Source organism: Clavelina lepadiformis, chromosome 6 (assembly GCF_947623445.1).
Source record: "Clavelina lepadiformis chromosome 6, kaClaLepa1.1, whole genome shotgun sequence".
NCBI classification, from domain to species: Eukaryota; Metazoa; Chordata; class Ascidiacea; order Aplousobranchia; family Clavelinidae; genus Clavelina; species Clavelina lepadiformis.
Genome location: NC_135245.1, coordinates 695,673 through 714,743, shown reverse-complemented (window position 1 = coordinate 714,743; position 19,071 = coordinate 695,673). Strand labels below are relative to the sequence as shown.

General features: G+C 39.7%; 3 protein-coding genes across 11 annotated transcripts; 1 reads left to right on the top strand and 2 right to left on the bottom strand.

Moving 5' to 3' along the window:
• Window positions 1-343: 343 nt before the first annotated feature.
• On the bottom strand, window positions 344-4,245 carry LOC143461778 (uncharacterized). 8 transcript variants are annotated; one of them, XM_076959648.1, is made up of 12 exons: window positions 3,932-4,245; window positions 3,753-3,798; window positions 3,326-3,550; window positions 2,993-3,196; window positions 2,597-2,697; window positions 2,229-2,312; window positions 2,116-2,164; window positions 1,682-1,750; window positions 1,320-1,604; window positions 1,125-1,239; window positions 805-887; window positions 344-529 (listed from the first exon to the last, which is right to left on the bottom strand). In XM_076959648.1, exons 9-12 carry the CDS (start codon window positions 1,344-1,346, stop codon window positions 440-442), a joined length of 315 nt encoding a protein of 104 aa, XP_076815763.1. In that variant the 5' UTR covers window positions 1,347-1,604; window positions 1,682-1,750; window positions 2,116-2,164; window positions 2,229-2,312; window positions 2,597-2,697; window positions 2,993-3,196; window positions 3,326-3,550; window positions 3,753-3,798; window positions 3,932-4,245; the 3' UTR covers window positions 344-439. The 8 variants fall into 8 exon arrangements, with proteins under 8 accessions (XP_076815763.1, XP_076815764.1, XP_076815758.1 ...); XM_076959649.1 differs by having other exon boundaries at window positions 3,938-4,245; XM_076959643.1 differs by having other exon boundaries at window positions 1,320-1,432; window positions 1,513-1,604; window positions 3,326-4,245.
• Window positions 4,246-6,632: 2,387 nt separating this feature from the next.
• LOC143462546 (nuclear pore complex protein Nup155-like) lies at window positions 6,633-16,054 on the top strand. 2 transcript variants are annotated; one of them, XM_076960759.1, is made up of 33 exons: window positions 6,633-6,758; window positions 6,827-6,992; window positions 7,224-7,346; window positions 7,553-7,720; window positions 7,794-7,880; window positions 7,946-8,091; window positions 8,163-8,268; window positions 8,402-8,475; window positions 8,541-8,730; window positions 8,921-9,079; window positions 9,340-9,437; window positions 9,542-9,718; window positions 9,839-9,949; window positions 10,108-10,354; window positions 10,504-10,596; window positions 10,839-10,978; window positions 11,060-11,163; window positions 11,252-11,346; window positions 11,433-11,566; window positions 11,665-11,724; window positions 11,861-11,992; window positions 12,285-12,420; window positions 12,646-12,793; window positions 13,023-13,194; window positions 13,981-14,085; window positions 14,158-14,327; window positions 14,479-14,611; window positions 14,670-14,768; window positions 14,870-14,990; window positions 15,077-15,184; window positions 15,252-15,388; window positions 15,456-15,568; window positions 15,643-16,054. In XM_076960759.1, exons 2-33 carry the CDS (start codon window positions 6,845-6,847, stop codon window positions 15,791-15,793), a joined length of 4,185 nt encoding a protein of 1,394 aa, XP_076816874.1. In that variant the 5' UTR covers window positions 6,633-6,758; window positions 6,827-6,844; the 3' UTR covers window positions 15,794-16,054. The 2 variants fall into 2 exon arrangements, with proteins under 2 accessions (XP_076816874.1, XP_076816873.1); XM_076960758.1 differs by having other exon boundaries at window positions 6,672-6,992.
• LOC143462547 (uncharacterized) lies at window positions 16,042-18,871 on the bottom strand. The gene is made up of 11 exons (XM_076960760.1): window positions 18,744-18,871; window positions 18,468-18,596; window positions 18,210-18,386; window positions 17,737-17,859; window positions 17,550-17,666; window positions 17,355-17,474; window positions 16,956-17,078; window positions 16,765-16,899; window positions 16,557-16,695; window positions 16,352-16,485; window positions 16,042-16,279 (listed from the first exon to the last, which is right to left on the bottom strand). Exons 1-11 carry the CDS (start codon window positions 18,820-18,822, stop codon window positions 16,164-16,166), a joined length of 1,392 nt encoding a protein of 463 aa, XP_076816875.1. The 5' UTR covers window positions 18,823-18,871; the 3' UTR covers window positions 16,042-16,163.
• Between the last annotated feature and the right edge of the window lie 200 nt (window positions 18,872-19,071).

The window sequence follows — 19,071 nt, the reverse complement described above, 5'->3', positions numbered from 1 at the left end:
CTATGGAACATTTTATTTTTGCTGCGAAAACCGGCAATTTAAGCGCTCACCCCTCAGTGGCTGATAAACGCAGCAAAATTAAATGGAAGCGATTCATTGGGCAAAAGTTTAAAGGTACTGGATTGTTTAGTGCTTTTGTCGCACTGTGTTGTATTGAAATGTACCAAGTTTGTTTGCGGTATTCCATTGGAACAACTATTTGTCAACTATGCAATTTCATTTTAATGGATTTTTCTGTTCAGTACGAGCACTTTACAAGCACAAACGGTATTTATACAGTTTTTTCTCCGATGCATGTAAAATATTTCAACTTTATTTCCTGTTTGCCTCGTATATAAACTGCTTATCTTAGGTTTCTGTGGATGATGTTTATTAAAAGTGATTTCGAAAAAGAAAAAGAATACAATCAATGAAATGTGCATATGAATCAACTTTTCTGTTAGTGATGCTGACATGTAAATGCGCTCTTTAAACAGCAACCTTTTGGACAAATCTCATGGCACCACCTTCTACATTCTTCACAGGACACCTTAGAAAACAATACATAGGATTACTTTTTTGCAATCACATCTCTCAATGTATTTATCCTCAAAAACCTGGAAATGCAAGAACTGTAATCTTTGCAGTAATTAATGTTCATAGCAAAATTGATCGCTCTTATAATTTACATGATATGATGAAGTAATTAATTGAATTTCACACTTTCCTTAGCTTACCGGATTCTTATCACTGTCACATTACACAACTTGTTCAAAAACAAATGCGCCAATGGCACATTTCTGTCATACTTGATAGGAATCATACCCAATTTATTGTGTCTCCATGAAATGATTTTGGTGGTTTTGCATCATGACACATGAGACAGTAATTTTCCAAACAACTTACATCTAATAATGTAATTGAAACATATCACATTAAGCAACAACCATGCTTTCCATACTATTGTTGTAATTCAGCACAGGTGTATCTAATTATCTACATTACAAGAATGTTCCATTATTGCGTTAGCATTTTGTCAAAATGGTCGACTATGTACAATGATTTCTAATTCTATGTAAAATAGGAGAAAAGCACTGCAACAGCACCATTAAACCCTAGCTGTTTGAACTTGAAATAATGCTTACCTGTCATATTGAGCAATAAGTTGCCAAAATTCTCTCTGTACAAAGTACACGATGTTGAATCCGCTTTGAAATCTGCGTCTTCAAACAAATTTTGGCACAAATAACGTTCTGCTTCCTACAACAACTTAATGGTTTAAAAATATTCTGGATCCAAAGTGGATTATAGAAAACTAAAACAGTGTTTTGAAACTTTACCATTAATGCAAGAGGGCCACAATTCATAAAGTCCTTCTGTTCGTTACGCTTTCTGCAGCAGTATCTCCAGTCTCCACTCAGATGTTATTTTTTGATAGTGTCGAAAAAATGATCTATTGTTTTACAAATAGAATTACTTTTTGCATAAATTATATTTATGAAACAGGCGCTAACATGACAACTACAGTGATACCCAAAGTGTTTTTTTATTCGAAGAATATATTCCATTGGTTCTTTTCCAAACGAGTCATAAACGTAAATAGTTTTAGTGTCATTGCTTTTAACCTGAAAAGTAAAATTGTAATTGGTTAGCAGTCAGCCAGTAAGTTTCCTCATTTCAATATTTATCAAATTTTACTGACCATCAACAACCAGTGGTTTTCATGGACATTTACCACAGTGATAAATGACTGATCAATCATAGCATTGGCCTACAAAAATTAGATCATGATAGTTTAACTGTTAATGCGCAGTTTACAACAACTATTAATAACGTTCATGGCTATCATAGCTTTTGTTGCATATAGATCAGGAAATGTCCGAAAAAATTTATTACCACCTGCACATCACTTGCTAACTTTAAGTGGATATTACTGTAATAAATTTATTATTTTTGTTACTGTATGTGTGCCAAAGTTTAGCAGTTTGTTGTTTATTATTATTATTATTATAATAAGTTCCTTAAAAAAAGGTTCTTTCTTTATATATTCGATAAATTGCAGGCATATGTTAGGCTTCAAAATTACAGACGCTTAAGCATTCCCCCTGATCCAAAAACTTCATAAGTTCAGCTTACCAGTTTGCTTGAGGTAGATTGCCGGAACCGCCCGCCCGAACTGAATATTCTGTAAGGAACGTTTATAGTTGTATAGCGATAACAAATAAAATGGTTATCAACAGCAGACATACTTTTCAAAAGTTTTGTGCTTCTTGCATCATCTGATACCTTATCATCCCCTGAAAACAATTGTTTTCCAGCCGTTGAGCATAATTCTGAAAAACGTTCAACATATATAAAATACACAAACAAATAGTTACAAAGCTATAAAATATACTACTTACAATTAAGTTAACACATTACTAGTGCTAGTAAAAAGTGTAATTATGTATGTTGTAATAAATAGAGTTAGCCTGAAAGAAGTCAAAAACATTTAAATTTTTTCCAACCACTTTTGCATCCGATTCGTGCATTTAAATAGTGTAAACAGAATTAGTATTTACGAATAACAGTGAAACAGAAAGATGCAAATGAGTCGAAATGACACAGTAAAACCTACCTAGATGACGTTTAAAATTGAAACGTCATGCTGGACACATGCAGCAGTGAAAATGGCTTCGTTTCTCTGTATTCGTGCAGTTCTTGTAACAAGACAACTAACTAAAAAACAAGAAAACTGTTAACAGCAATGGAAAAACATTTACATTGAAAATTCTTATATCATACACAACAATTACAGTATGCAACTTAACACATTGGATTGAACAATGGCTATGATGTTCAAAAAATGGAAGTGCTTTCATTAGTATGAAAAATAGCTACTAAAATGTTTGAGGCTTGGGAGCTTATTAACTCAATTCTTCGATAACTTGTAGTTTTTTTTTGCTCCTCAGGATGTTACACTTAGTTACACAAAATTACTATTTAATCAGAAAACCTCTCAGCCAATACATACCGGTATGTTTGACAAGTTAGCATGATTTTTTCCAAGGATATGAAATTAGTAGTATTTTGATTTTTCATCGCAATGTGTGAATGCTAACATACTTGGGAACAGTGACAGAGCCAGGTTGTTAAAGTAGGGAAAGCAAATTGTAAACGTAAAAAAGCTACCAATTCCGGGGATATTTTAGGTACAAAATGCCTAAATATTTGCTTCCTGAAATATACAAACACACATCGTACATCATTAAATCTCAATCACACCACAAATAACATAATTAAGCAATCACAAAGTTTGGAATATTTCTGCATTATGGTGAAGTTATATACATAAAGAATTATATACCTGCTTTTCCCGAAACATTCATATCTACTGCCCATTGAAAATGAGTGGAAAGAAAGTGTTTCTGCAAGCTTTGCTTTATCAGGAAGGTCGGAGGACAAAGTGGACAGGATTGAAATTGCGATATAAATTGTAACACGTTGTCCATGGAGGTTTCAATACAGCTTTCCGACAATTTAAATTTCACCATTTCTCTTAAATATTAAAGCATTTCACAAAGCAGAAAACCTATGTAACAAAAATTTTAATGTACAGCAATTGAAAGCAAAAATATTCGGTAACAGGCGTACAAGATTATGTCACTATGACAATAACGATGTTAGCAAAGACGACAATCACCTAGCCATGCTTGACAATATGCAAACTAATAAGGTCAATTTATTTGAAATGACTTGGCAAAGCTGAAATGTAAGTGCGGCCTACATCTTACCTGAAATTTGAAATGCGATCCTACATTTCAATTTGACACCCTTGATCTAAACAAACATATCACATACAGTCATACAGACATACCGGTAGTTATGGTTGTTTGCACGACTGCTTCAATTGACTTGAGGTGTCAATGTACAACATCACAACTAAATGTGTCTCTGCATCACAGCTACATACCGGTACCGGATTTTCCGAATCTTGCAGCCTCAGCAACTGCATAGCTGTATAGGCAGCTTCTAACAACATCCTCATTTCAGCCTAGGCCTAGTAGCCTATACAGTATATACATTTTTCGCTCCCAACAGTCAACGGCGAAAAACAAACAATATAAAAAATAAAGGCTACCGACGTCACGAACAGCAGGGTGGTATACCGATAGGCAACCACGTGACGTCACGGATAGCAGGGTGCTGGCAACCATGTGACGTCACGGATAGCAGGTTGCTCATGAAAACCAGCAGGCTGCCATTCGTGACGTCACAAAGACATTTCAGCATGTGCTCAGTTAGCACTCCTATTGCAAGTTTGTGTTATTACAATCTGGCAGCTCATGAGACTCAGTGATTGGAGGTTCGGGAAATTTGCTACCGGCTTACTGAGTGACCGATGGCGGTGTATTGCCAGATTGTGACGTTAGCATAACAACAACAATTCATGGTAAGACTGCAACAGGAAAGAACTTGAAAGGCATATAGGCCTAGCCTAAAATGCGATGTGATAAATACCGGGCGTCACTAAATTGCTAAGCAGGTTGCTCAAGCCTAACCCTTCGTGCTGGTGTACCATGTGTGCTGTATTATTGTCAACTTCAATCGCTTGTGAATAAGTTCTGCGTCGAAGTTGCAAAATTCAAATGCAGCCTAAAGTGACGCTATGATGATACATCCTACGAACTTCGAACACTTGCGCATGGATCGAAATTCTAAACTTTAAATAGAACCAGTGTTTATATAATATCTATGGTTTCAACTCATCCGTAAGCGATCGAAGTGTGAAAACGATCGAAGCGATCTAAGTGGTCCAAGCGATCCAAGAGAATGATCCAAGCGAACCTGTATATTTCAGAGGCACCCCGCAATGTAATCTGTGTGTAGCATGTGCGCTATCGTATTATGTGCTGTATATGTACTTCATGTGCTCTGTTTGGTGCACGTTGGTTGTACCATACCTTACCTTTAGGTTGATTACTATGGTTAAATATACGTTTTCAGAATTCAAGATTCAGGATTTACGAGCGCGTAAGTAAGATATTTTGTCTGACCGAAAGGGTCATAATAACACATTGGTAAATTACATACGCGTTCACAAATTGCACACACGCTGAATTATCGTGCAAAAAATTAACTGTGTTAGTCAAACAGGTCACTATTGCCCCACCTATGCACGCTTATAAATTGCAATCGTGTTGAATATTTGGGAGCGCTTGTTTTTATCAACGCGTATCCGAATTACGACGTTTACAATTGTGTATATAATAATGAGTCGTTTGGTCAACAGAGCTATGCTTTTTACTAGGGATGTGCCGCAAGGAAGATTGTTTGGGTTCGTGCAAACCCGAATATCATGAAGGTCGACACGAACGAATCTCGAATCTATTCGTATTAGAACCAAACAATAAAATTTCCTCCAAAAGTTGTCTAGTGTTGCTTCTAAAATGACGTAATCGATAAACAAATCGCTTTATTTCAAAAAATAGTGTTTAAAAAACGATCGAAAAAGCAAAATCGTCAGGAAAACGACCTTCATTGTAAGTACTGCTGACCCTAGTTTAGCATTGTCGGGAAACTAGATCATCATTTTTTACGAAAGTCAGTAAATTTATAAGTAATATTGTATTCGGGTTCGCCATTGTTGGTATTCGTGTACGCCCGAATCTTCCTTAAATGCGATATTCGACGATCTATTCGGGTTTGGGTTCGTATCGGCCCATTCCTACTTTTTACACAACAATCCAGGGTGCATGCAATTTATGAACACGTTGTTATGAACCTTTGGCAAGGCAAAATATTATATTTACACGTTCGTAATTTACGTACACACTGAATAAAGTGAATTCTGACACATATGGCAATAGATGGGCAGTACTGCGGTATAATAGTACCGAATTACTGTACCGCGGTACTCTTTCAGTACCGATACCGGTACCGTTGGTATAGAAAAAAAGTACCGAATCTTTGTACCGAATTACTTTTTTCAAGAAATTTCTGTCGGTCCCGGTACTCTGTACTTTTCACGTGATAATTTCAAACTTTTGACAAGTATGTTTTCAAAAATACATGTTAATTAATCCTTAATACTAATTTTAGCATTTGTTGATTTTCTTTAATCTAGAAATGACAAGTAAAACTGCAGGCAATTAATGTCACATATGTTTTGGTTTGGAGTAACGACAAACATGGCATTTGCAGCAGCATCTTTTACACGAAAAGTATCGTTGCCGACAAAGTACCGAACTTTTTTTTTAAAAATAGTACCAAATGCCGGAACTGTCGGTACATTTTTTTCCAAGTACCGGTACCGTTACCAATGGAACTTTCAAATTACCGACTGCCCACCTCTGCATATGGCTAACCCTACTACTCGGCCTCGCCTACTTTCTGGCATGTGCTCAATTTGTCGCCTATCGTGTCACATGCCACCGTATTAGATGGCGTGCAGTCTGAAATCAAGCATCATAATTGCGCCGTGTTGTACAAATTATGTATGGCGCGAGATGTGTGAAGGTAGGGTTAGGCCTAGATCGCAAACTGGCAAATTTGATGACTTGGCCCTGCAGCCCAGTCTTAGCGAGGTAGGCTATCTTGCGGAAATGTGGAAGTTCAGTAGCATACATGTCTATTATTACTGTCAGCGTGTGGTTCTCGCCTAAACTGAATGTGTTTAGGCGATTTGTAGAGAATGTTTTTTCTGAGAATTAATCAAAATTCTATGCAGAGCCCCAGGGTATTTTAAAGTTCTGTTGTTTAAGTGAGGAAAACTGAATTATGTAATTCAGCATAAAATTGTAAGGATACATGTGATGGTGCTGAAGTTATTTGCTTGACTAAAAACATTATAACAACACATTTAAAGGAGTTTCATTGAAAGAAGATGGCTATAGAGATGGATAGCTCAAACATTTCACCTTCTTCACAAGCTTGCTCTGGTTTGCAAGATGTTGTCGCTGTAATCAACAAACTTCTGCTTCATGATCGAGAATCGATTGACTTATCAGCACAGTTGGGTGTCACATCGATGTGTAAGTTATATTGAGTGTGTTTTTGGGCTAAATTCTACTTTTTTACATACGTTTACAGTAACTAAATACTGTATTCTGAATGTTCTCATGTTTCTGTAGTTGTGCTATTGTTTGAAGTTTGATTACTATTTTGTGCAATTTAAAGCCCATTGTTGATTGAAGTAGCATTGTTATTCACCACATATAAAAACTGGTCAAATGTGAAAGTTAATGTTTTAAAAATTTTTTCAGATTCTGGTATTTGTAGCGGATTAAAAAGTGAAGATTACCCGAGCAGTGATGTCATAGAGCCTCCTCTTATAACTGATGTTCGACGAGTGCCTCTTCCACCTGAGCTCGTCGAGCAATTTGCTCGTATCCTCCGAGTGTTATTGATGTTTTATTAAAGAAGATCACTAAATCAAGTCCAATTGATTCAAATTAATTCATTTTAACTTACTTAACGATCTGATTTTAATTTCTTATTTACATGAAATGCAACTGAATTTTATACTTTATCTGATTTGGTAACAACATTTCAAATGCTTTTGTTGCCAATCCTTAATCTGCCAAAATATCAGACATGCAGTGTAACTGTATTATCGGCGTCTTTCCTGAAATTGGTCGTGCTTGGCTGACGGTTGACTCTGATATATTTGTATGGCGATATGCTGACGGTGATGATCTGGCATATTTCGACGGATTGTCAGAAACCATTCTCAGTGTCGCACTTGTTCAGCCAAAGCAAGGTTGGTTAATTTTCTACAAATAAATGTCAGCGGCAAGTTGCAGCTTTCTGAGTTAGCTCATCGGTTGTTTTAGGAATATTCCGAGACCACATCAAATACTTGCTTGTGCTCACAACCCCACTGGATATTGTCATACTTGGAGTTAGCTTTGCTGGGGACGGTAAGTGAAGTGGATGAAATGCATAGATTGCTGCATGCGATTAATTTCATGTTTGATGATTCCAGATGTTAACAACGAGATGCACCTGTTGCCTGACCCACTCTTCTCTCTCTCTTCTGACGGCGTTTATCTCCTGCACACGGTCGGCACCGATAATGGACGGATATTTACCGGCGGCAAGGATGGTTGTCTCTACGAAGTAACATACCAAGTACGAGATTTTAAGCAATCTCTTGTGGTGAATAAAGGAGCAGCTGTATATTGATAAATCTTAATGCTTAGGCGAGTGGAGGCTGGTTTAGTAGAAAATGCAACAAAATAAATCACTCGCGGAGTCGATTTTCTTTTCTGCTTCCGTCTGTCGTCAGTGTCTGGTTGAATGAAGAAGGTAAGATTTGAGTCCTGTACTTAGGCTTTGATCTGAGCAGAGATAATTTGTTAATTTTGAAGCATTTTGTTTGAAAAAACACGTTTGGTCTTGTTGTTCATGTTACGCCACAAAACTCATTGACATTTGCCAGATTCGATTTGCCAGCTCACCGTCGATGATACGAGGAATATTTTGTACTCGAGATCAGAGAAAGGAACCATCACTGTGAGTTGTAATTTCTCGAAAGTCTTTCCTCATCAAGATAACCAACTGACCTTCTCTTTATGTAGGTTTATGATCTCGGCAGCGACGGTCAGAGTGTGGGATGCGTGGCACAACTGCGGCTGCCCTCAATCCAGCGAAGAGCGCGCGACATCGCCTCTGGTGTTGAACCTTCCAACTTTAACGAACTTGTTTATATCACACCCATAACTTTACGAGAGTCGCGTTATCTACACTTGGTGGCAGTAACGCAGTCAGGTATGTACACAAAGTACCAGTAACATTAAAAACTTAAATTTACCTCAAGTAAGGTTTATTGGATGAAATTTATCACTCACGTTGATTGATTTCCGTAGTAATATTTGTGATGTTAATGTTGTGCAACCTTTATCTTTTATTACTGCTAAATTTGTTCAGTTCACCAAAGTTGAAATAACTAATTTTTCAGGAGTCCGTTTATATTTCATGACCTGCCAGGCAGCGACAGGAGATGTGGTAAAGTTACGACCGACGGGTATCCACCTTGTCCATGTGCGACTTCCTCCCGGTTTTACGGGGTCTTCCATCCACAGACCGATGTCTGTTCATTCCGCGCACTACAACACAGGTCATCCCATATTACTTGGACTTTGACTGTTCAGCTTGCACTGAGTACATGCTACGAGTAGAATTATGTTTGTGAATGATGTGTGTTACATTGCGTGAAGTAAATATGCGAAAAAGCCGGGTATAATATTGTGAGGCATCAATGACTTAACAATTTAAATAATAAGTATAGTTGAACAATATAAATTTTGGTGTTCTTGTGTTTGGCATCCTGCCATTTACTTGTTCAAAATGTGACAAAATTTACTTCTTCAACTGCAGGAAGTCTGCTCTTGGCATCCTCAAGTGGTGATGATGGTATCCTGTGGTGTATCAACCGTGATATGTACGCCTTTGATAAGATGCTTCGTGAAAGCCAGGTATTAAATACTTTAAATTCCTTTCACTGGTTTCAAATAAGTTGCACTTAGTTTAACGCTATTAGATTTACGAAGAAGCTTTAAGATTTCTATTTCAATCACAGTGTAACTTCGGCCTTGACGGACGAGCGTGGGTAATAGCGGAGGTTGCTACCCCATTCTCACCCCTCACAGCTGCTGTTCTCCCTGCTGGGTCCACTGCGGGTTTACCCCCAAACCCCCCGATCCACGTGGTCCAGCACATTCAAAGACCATCAGAATATGTCATCATCTCATCCCAGGTTCTGTTATAAACGTAACTAAAATGGAGAAAGTTTTGGTCACATTGATTGTGATACTTTGGTTTTAATTGGATCAAATTCCGAAAAAAAACATTCTTTAAAGTTAAGCTGTCTATGCAGGGCTGTCACATGTTCAACAAACTTCGACCGGTTGATCAGTTGCGCCATTTATTGGAATCAACTTCTGATGTCGAATCTCAGAGCGTTGAAAATTTCTTTAAGCTTTATAAGGTTGCAGTAACTTGAATATCCTTGATTATTTTAGTTTTAAGGATTTTGTTAAGTAATTTCACCTTTAAAGTAACAGTTTTTAAATGCAACTACTCGAAGTCTTTGTTTTGAGTTGTGTTTTTAAAATCCTCTTTGATAACGTTTGCTCTCATTGAAAGGACGGGGAAGCCGGGTGTTGTTGCATCATCCTCGCAATGTCCGCCGTCCCCACCGATTTCCACATCGCCGAGCGTGCCACTGCTGCGTTCACCCACCATTGGGGAATCCCCCAGGTTTCACTGCAGCAGGGAGTTTCCCTCACGTCACCCATGCCTCTGCGGGGGATGTCCGGGTTAGAAGCGATGTCGCCCATATCTTTAAGAAATCCCCCACAACAATTCAACGCGACAAGGACACCAGGTGGACGTGAGTGAGAAGTTGGTTATATATTTGATGTCTATGTCCTTGTAACAGAACGTCCCAGATTTGTTCCCTCTTTCATACAAAAACATAGAAATCTTATTTTTGCTGATTTTCAAGCTCTTAGGTTGTTTATGTTTTCACAACTATTGCAGTGCCAGTAATTAGCACCCCCATGCCTGGCAGCAATCCCCCCCTTCTTGCAAACCAGTCTCCAGGGACATTCCAGAGTGTCCCAACATTCCCGGGTAAGTGACACAGTTTGCAAAATTGGTTCTACTTGTGGTATGCTTTTAGACCCATACAATTGCCAAATGTATAATAAAATTTAAGTAATTATAAACGTCTGATATTATAGAATAATAAATTATTATACTTTTGTTAAACCAATCTTGGAATTTCAGCTTAGATATTTGTCATACCATTGATAATAATGAGTGGAAGTGTTTGCCAAAGAATACTTGTAACAGTTATCTATTGATCATCGTAGATCCTTCAAGCGATATGTACTTTTACACAACGAGACAGCATAGTGTTTATAAGATGTTTGCTCGAATCATGAGGCCGTTGTGGGATGCGAAACTGGTGGAGGATTATGTTGTCACTGAAGGTGGAAAACAGAAATCGTTTGTGAGTGAACAAACATAATCTTCCTATTTTTCAAATGAAATTTTTTCTTGTCACAAAGTTGAAAATCTTCTCTCTGCTCAGGTTGTCAACAGGATCGATGTTGAAGTCGTGTCCCTCGTTTTAAATGATTTGATCGCTTTTAAGAAATTTTTTAACAAACATTGCACGAGTCAGGTTCAATGGAGGTAAAGTTGTATGTAAATTATTTTTTATCTTACCACGCTACCCCTGTGTGGTTAGAAATTTTTTTTTACGTTTATCTTGCAATGATAGGGAGAGTATTTCATCTGATCGTAACGTGGGAAGAAATTTTCGTCGTCCTGTAGAAGCTAACAGCGTGCAGCGAGATTTACAGAAGCGCCAGCTCGGTTAGTTATTGTCTGATTGTCAGACGTTACTGTGGACAAATTGCTTCAGTGAGAACTTTCAAAATGTTTATTAGTTGTCTATTTAGCCGAAGTTGCAACGGCGGAGTTATCATGGATGCGGTTTCTTCATGATCTACTCCATAAATCCACGGAGGTGCTTGGTCTGTGGAGGATCTTGCTCCATCATCAACTACATGTCTTGTTCGAGTCTCTTGATAAGGTCCTCTTGCGTCTTGATAGTCCAAGTTAAAATGTTATCAGTTCCATATTTCTCTTTTTGTTAACTCAGCAACAATAGTCAGATTTCTGCTTTTACAGGTTTCTCAAACTGCTCTGAAAAGCGCCACATTCGAAGGCTTCATATTGTCAGGACAAGCTGTAAGTGCACTAGCTTGCAACTTTGTAATTTTTAACATAGTTTGATCAACCTTTTCAACATCCACTGATTAAGTTTATTGACTTACATTTTAACATGAAACGTTGCATTTTACAAAAACATTTTCCTCATATTCAGCTGTGTAGTGCGCTGATATCTGCGTTAGTCGGGAAGTACTTGGACGATAATTCCACCATCGATGCACTGAGCAGTCAACTTCGTGAAGTATGCCCAGCCCTCTACTCCCCCGATGATGCAATTTGTTCCAAGGTGATTGCTGGGTAGATAAATCAGTCATAGCCTGAGAGCATCAAACCATGAATTTGATAGTTCTAAACATTCCCACCCATAAACTTAGTTATATGATGCCGCTTTGTGCTGTAACACCAGGACAGGCTCATATTTAAATATTTTTTCTTAAAGATTGAAACTTCTGCTCACAGAGCTCAAACTTTGAGTTTTAACTGACCTCGTCGCTTTCCCTTTCATGACTTTTTTAACTATTGATAAACCTGAAGATGTATGATGTAATGTCACTTGACTTAAATATGATGTCATAAAGGCAAGTGAGCTGCTCAACGCGGTACGAAGCGTTCCAGTTTCTCAGAGAATTGAATTACTCGAAGAGGCAGTGCGGTTGTTTCAACAGGTTGCGCATTCGATCAACCTTCCTGTGGTCGTGCAACAGCTGCAAGCTGGTTTGTATCCTCATAAAATTTGCATCAAGGCAGCGTGAAGAAAATTCCTGATCTTATTGTTTTGAGTAAATCACAAAATCATGTAATAAATCTGCAAACACAGCCAGGAAAGTTGGTTTGATCAATTTTCTCTCTGCTGCTTACCATGCTTCTTAATTCCAATATTTAATCCAACTTAACCTCAATGCTGCCATCAAGTGACGCGTTTCCAACTCTTCCGCGCAGCTCGCTACTACACAGGAGTCGTGGAGTTGTGTCTCCATGCCGCATCCAAGAGAGACGAGGAAGAACTTGCTCTTAAACTTTACAAATCATCTCTCGCCGCCAACGATCCAGGAGTAGATCCTGGTTTCAGAAAAGCATATTTGTCAAGGTAAGCTTTTGTGACCTTCGTGTGTTTATTAACTGCATGAAATATCGGTGGGGCCACGTAAAAATGTTATTCATAGTTTTCTGTCAGCAATTAATTGGTTGCAAGTGAATTGTGACTGAACAATGGATAGAATTATGAAGAATGTCATCTTCTATGGGTTGGGCCGTCGTGAAATATTTAGTTAATAACACTGCTAACTACGACAACTAACTCACGTCTTCTCATGAAGGGTGGAGTGTTACAAATGCGTCACTGACATGCTCGATGAACTGATGTTAGCCGGGGAGAGTCACCCGCAAACCCCAAGCGTCCCCACCAAGCCTGGACCCCCACAACCTGTGCAAAGCGGGTCAAGTTCAAGTTCATTGGGGGCCCTGCAAGCTGAAGATGCACGACAGCATGTGAGCCAACATCCATTGTTGTTTTATGTTGTGTCTATGTTCCAATGTGCCATGCTGTGTAGCGTGTACAGTGTACACTATATTCGAGTGCAGTTTGAAAATTGTCGCAGAGAACATGGAATGTTATCTTAAGCAAGATTGTTTAATGCAAGCTCATAACCAATGTTCCCTCTAATTTTTCACGAGTCTGAGCAAACACAGTAACTCCCTGAGCGGTCCCTTGGACCACTGTGAGCAACATCAGACGTGCCACGTGCGCACTGTGGCCATTATTATGCGTTTATTTTATTTTAAATTCAGGTTGGATTTTTTTCTTGTGCGCAGCACAGATTTTCTGTGCGCGGAGACCGTGTCAGCAGTGCGCATTTGCGCACGCGCGCAGCTTAGAGGGAACATTGCTCATAACGACATGTTTATGCCATAGACCTCCTGCATTTAAGTGCCTTTGTGATTAACAGTTATAATTTATCTATTATTACACGCTATTTGCTTTTTTTTGTGATCTTTTTCCTTGTTATCGGGATATGACCTGATTAAGCGGGTTGTGGTTAGTTTGTGATTTTGGTATCGAATGGAATTGACCTGCTCCTCAGTATTGTGTGTTATTGTGTGTTGTCAATCACGTCATTGCATTTCTTAGTTTTCACATTTTTCTGTTTTCCATTCGGTCTCCTTGATGCGTTCTTGCTGGTCTTGCAGGGGAGGTGGCATCAAGGCAAATGTTACAATAACTCGACTTGGCCAAATGTAAAAATGAGTTGGCATTTAGTGACTTTGTTCTTTCAGGCTGACTCTTGCATGAAACTCGCTCTCAGATCCAACGATGAACTTTTCCACGTCACCTTGTACGAATGGATGCTCCGGAAGAGGCTCCCTGCTCAACTACTACGAGTGAGGACAAACTTTCTTGACCCTATTGTCCGTTAATTTTCACGATCTCATCTTCACCTGCCCCTTTCACAGGTGACGTCACCATTCATTGAATCCTTCCTTCAGAGGGTAGCAGAGAGCCATGAGGAGAATCCGACATCCCTGGGAGCTGCAGGTAGTGACCTCTTGTGGCAGTATTATGAGCGCAACGGACAACACGTGTCGGCCGCCTCCATACTGGGCAACCTCGCCGAGAAACCAGGGTGAGGTTTAGATTTTTATCAACTATTGAATTGTTTATAAGATCTTTATTGATCCTACAATGTGGTACAGTCAATATAAGTTGTTGTGATGTTCTATTTGGATCCCGCAAATACATCTGCGTGCATCTAACACTATTTCCTGTCCTTGCAGTAGCGACAGGGACCTTTCAAAGCGCATCGAATATCTTTCAAGAGCCAGGATGAACGCAAAGAGCGTCACCTCCGTCACTGCTGACTCCGCCACTGGAGGGCAGCTTTTACACGAGCTTGAGGAAAAGTTGGAGGTATGACGTCATCAGCGATGACGCATAGGGCGAGTTGTAATCGATAGGTGTGATGTAGGTGGCCCAGATACAGCTGGAGACCTACGAGCAGTTGAAGGAACTGAACGAAACCGACGCAGCCCGGACCATCAATTACAGCTTGCTTGACGTCACGCAGGTGAAGATGAGAACAATGTCGTATTCTTACGTCATTCGATGTACTTGCTTTCCTCAGTCTTGAGTCCCATTCATGAATTGACCAATCTCGTGTCTGCGCAGTTATACAGAGAATATGCGGAACCATACCAGCTGGCTGAGGGCAAGTTGGCGATAGTTCATTGCGCCGGTTTGCACGACCCGTCCTTAGTAGAATCTCTGTGGCAGAACATCGTTGAACACGGTAACTACAGTTCTCTTCCTTACCGCAAATTCCCTTGCCCCATGTACAACATCATGACCTCATGCTGACATTACGTCATCTTTCAGAGCTACACAAGCGTGCGTCATCAGATGTCACCATGACAGCGAGCTTACAACACAAGTTAATCCAACTCGGCAAGCGCTATTTGTCGTCACAGCGGTACTTCCCCATAGGTGAGATCCGTTTTGGGGATGACGTAATTATGTGTTCTGTGAAGTAGCAGCATCTAATATTTTTTAGAATTTCTGGCGGGATATTTTGAGAAGATGTCTATGTCGAGGGGCTGGAGTTTGAACTGGGCGTTCACCATTTTCCTCGAATCCGGTCTCCCGCTTGTTGAGTTACTTGATGTCTATGGGAACGTGCACAAGCAGAAGGTTGGTTGTGAGTCAGAGGTTCAAGTAGATCTAGCGCCATCTCGAGGTTACACTTTTTACGCTGCAGCTTCCATGCTGGTCGGAGCAGGACGACCCGTTCCGAATCCTCTTCGTGATCAACGAGATGTTGAAGATCTTCCTCGATCAGCCCAACAACCAAGTCCCCTCAGACCGACAGAGGTCGCCTATATATTTTTTTTATGTCCTGATTTTGTCTGAGGTGAGTGGTGACGTCATTGCCGCTTTTTGTGCAGGCGGAACTTTGTGGATCGCTCATTGGACGCCCTTTCCGTTCATCTCGTCCAATTACATTCCGTTACGTCACCAAACGAGAGCGTCCGCGCTTTGATGACCGAATTGAGACGTACCCAGGCAAGTTTGCAGGCGATGCAAGAACGACGATGACCTCACTCTTACGTCAACGCTGACGTTATTATATTCATAAACTGGCCATGTTATAACATAACGCTTCTTCCTCACTGCCAATGATGTCATAAACGTGTAATATTTGTGACGTAATTCTAGCAAAATTTTGAAACTTTCTGTTGCCGGGGATGAATCTGGAAGTCACTCCGCTAATTTACTCGAATGTTTCGAGCTGCAAGTTGCAAATATTTGGCGAAATATTCCTGTTTTGTGTCGAAATAAAAACATGCCCGGACCCAGGTTTATTTTCACTGAATATACCACAAGATGACGTCACAAAATGTCTACAAAAAATCTTCCCGGGGCAGACTTCAATTTACAATTTCCCGATGACGTCACGTGATTAGATTCAAGCTTCATTGCTCCAACACACTCCGCCCTCCAACATAGCGCTCCTCCACGTCAGATAGACTTCCGCCCATCGCGAGAGGTCTTTCTTCCATATCTCCCCGCCGCTGACGTCATCTGTCATAAATGATAATATCAATGGACGTTTTTATGACGTCATACCTGCATTTTTATTTGCATGAAACTCACATTGTCCGTCTGGACACACGTGCACAGCGCATCCGAATGCGTCATAATGAATACTTTCTTGTATTTTATTGACACACGTTACGTTCAAGTCCACGCAGTCGAGATCTATGACATCACCGGAGAACAAGCAATCCCTGTCAGCATACGTTTAACGTGTTTGGCTGCGTTAGTGCAATGTTTGTTACGTTACAATCAGTTCACTCACCGCCACGTTTTTAAAGTTGACAGCCATTTCGATAATGACGTCACTCTCCATTTGACGTAATCACACAACAAGATGGCATTCAGTTGGTATGACGACGTCATACTGAGTCTAATGTCGGGGCAAGAAAGCACCAAGCCCTCTAACGGAAGACCCCAATTGAAAATAATTTCGTCAGTTGAGTTTTAATGAAGTGACAAAATAAACATACCTTTTATTGCGTCACAGGTGACACCATCACCGTTGAAACCCGGAAGGCATTGACAAAAAAATCCTCCAATGGTGTTACGACACGTAGCGTTCTCGTGGCAATTGTTGAGTCCCGGTGTCCAACATTCATCAACATCTGAGCAGGTTGGATTTAAAAAAAAATTAAGTCATAAATTTGAAAAGTCATCTAACCTGAGCACGTGACCCCGTCGCCATGGTAACCAAACAAACATTCGCAGAAATAGCTTCCAAAGTTGTCCACGCATCTGGCGTTTGAGTGGCATGCGTGCAGTGGCGTGGCGCATTCGTCCATATCTGTAGAAAAAGATTCGTTCAGCGGTGAAAATAATAATACAGGATGCGTTTATAGTTAAGTGCGTTTGCAATGATTCGTGTAATGGGACTCTCAAAGACAATTCAGCAAGTTTAAGAATTTCATCAGAAATATATATTTCGCCTAAACGATGTCGTCAATTTCTCATTCAAATAGAAATCAAATATCTCGACTGATATTTTCAGCTATTCCGCAAATTCTCTGACCCTTTGTATAAAGACTCAACAAATTCGTGTTAAACTTGATGTTTGACCTACTTTGACAATCCAGGCCGTCCCAATAGAATCCTACGTCACAATCACATACGTAACTTCCGATCGCATTTGTGCAGCTTGAGTTGGTCGGACATGACGTAATGAACAGACATTCGTCAATATCTGATGAAAGTAGTCCAAGTCATTTTACAACGTCATAAAACTATCGTTTGTTTCATAATAATGCGGCTAAGCTACCTTCGCATTTAAAACCATCCCCAGTGAAGCCAGAGTTGCAATCACAACTAAAACTGCCACCATAGTTAAAGCACTTTGCATTTCTGTCGCAAATTTCCTCTTCGCATTCGTCAACATCTGCGGAGATAAATACGTCATAGAAGATATAATGTAGGTCATTAATTTTCTGAAGCTTTGTGACGTCAACCTTTGCACTCGACACCGGTTCCTGTAAATCCTATTTCGCAAGTGCAGGTATAGCTCCCTCTGGTGTTGAAACAAGTGGACTGTTCATCGCAATCATGATTGCCGGACGCACATTCGTCGAGGTCTGAGAAGAAATGATTCACCGTGGTTAATTTCAGCCAAGCATATGTTTCCCAATCACAATCACGTTCCGACGTTGCTGAATGGAGGCGACCACTTTGGGTCTTCAAAACTAACTACTAGATGCGTGTTATTTTGCAGAAAATGCGATTTTTGTATTTCCGGGTCGGCTTATGCTCTGATTTCGGTCATGCGTGACATGACAATCGACTTCAAAAACAAAACGCAATCTTTTTTCAAACCATAAAAGATGATCTTGTTTTAGTTTCAAAATCTTAACACATCGCTACATAGTAAACAACATTAATAAAACTTTTCCTGGAAGTTACTCTAAGTTAGAGGAAGGAAAATTACCCGGGCAAAATGTGCCGTCAGGAATAAGGGATCGATTCCCGTCAAAGGTGGCGATACTCGCTGTTTGATTAAAACCCACATTGCATTTGCATTGAAATATTCCCATCGTCTCATCTACGTCGATACACGTAGCATCCACGTGACACAAGTGCAGTGAAGTGGAACATGGATCCATAACTGTTTTCATGACGTCACAATTATTAGTGAAGATTTAAAAACGCAACAATGTGATTACATCAGAGTTTTTGTAAGACTTACTCGTGGTCGTGAAGTCAGGTCCAAGCGGGTTCGCAAGAGCAGTTGAAAGATCCGGCAAAACCTCCTCCACAGTGGCACTTGTAAACGTCATGTTTCCTAATGTGTACGTGACGTTGAAGATACGTATCACTGCAACAACACATTCTCATGAGATTTACTCGCCACTAATTATGTGTACTCTGGCGCTATAAGGTAACTGGACAAGTTGTACCATGGCTGTAATTCTGGTAACATATGGCAAATCTTTACCGCCTATTTATAGAAATCTTATATTACCTGCGTCTGGGGACAAAATTTGAGCTCTCGTTGGGGAAATCCCACAAAGAAGTAGGCATAAAATCACATGTCTATACATGATATTCCACCATTGAATGCCTAATTGAAATAATACGGGACATAAAATATCACAAAAATGAACGCTAATATTCGTCTTCTGGTACCATCCAATAGTACAGAAGCTGTACAATGTGGATTCCGATTTCTTTTGTGTGATTCTGGAAACAGATCTTGTGCTGTAGATCTCTTTTAAGTATAGACTTTCAAAAAGCAAAAAAATTGAAAATTTTACTGTCTATTTCTTCTGTGAAATTTTGTGTAAGCTACG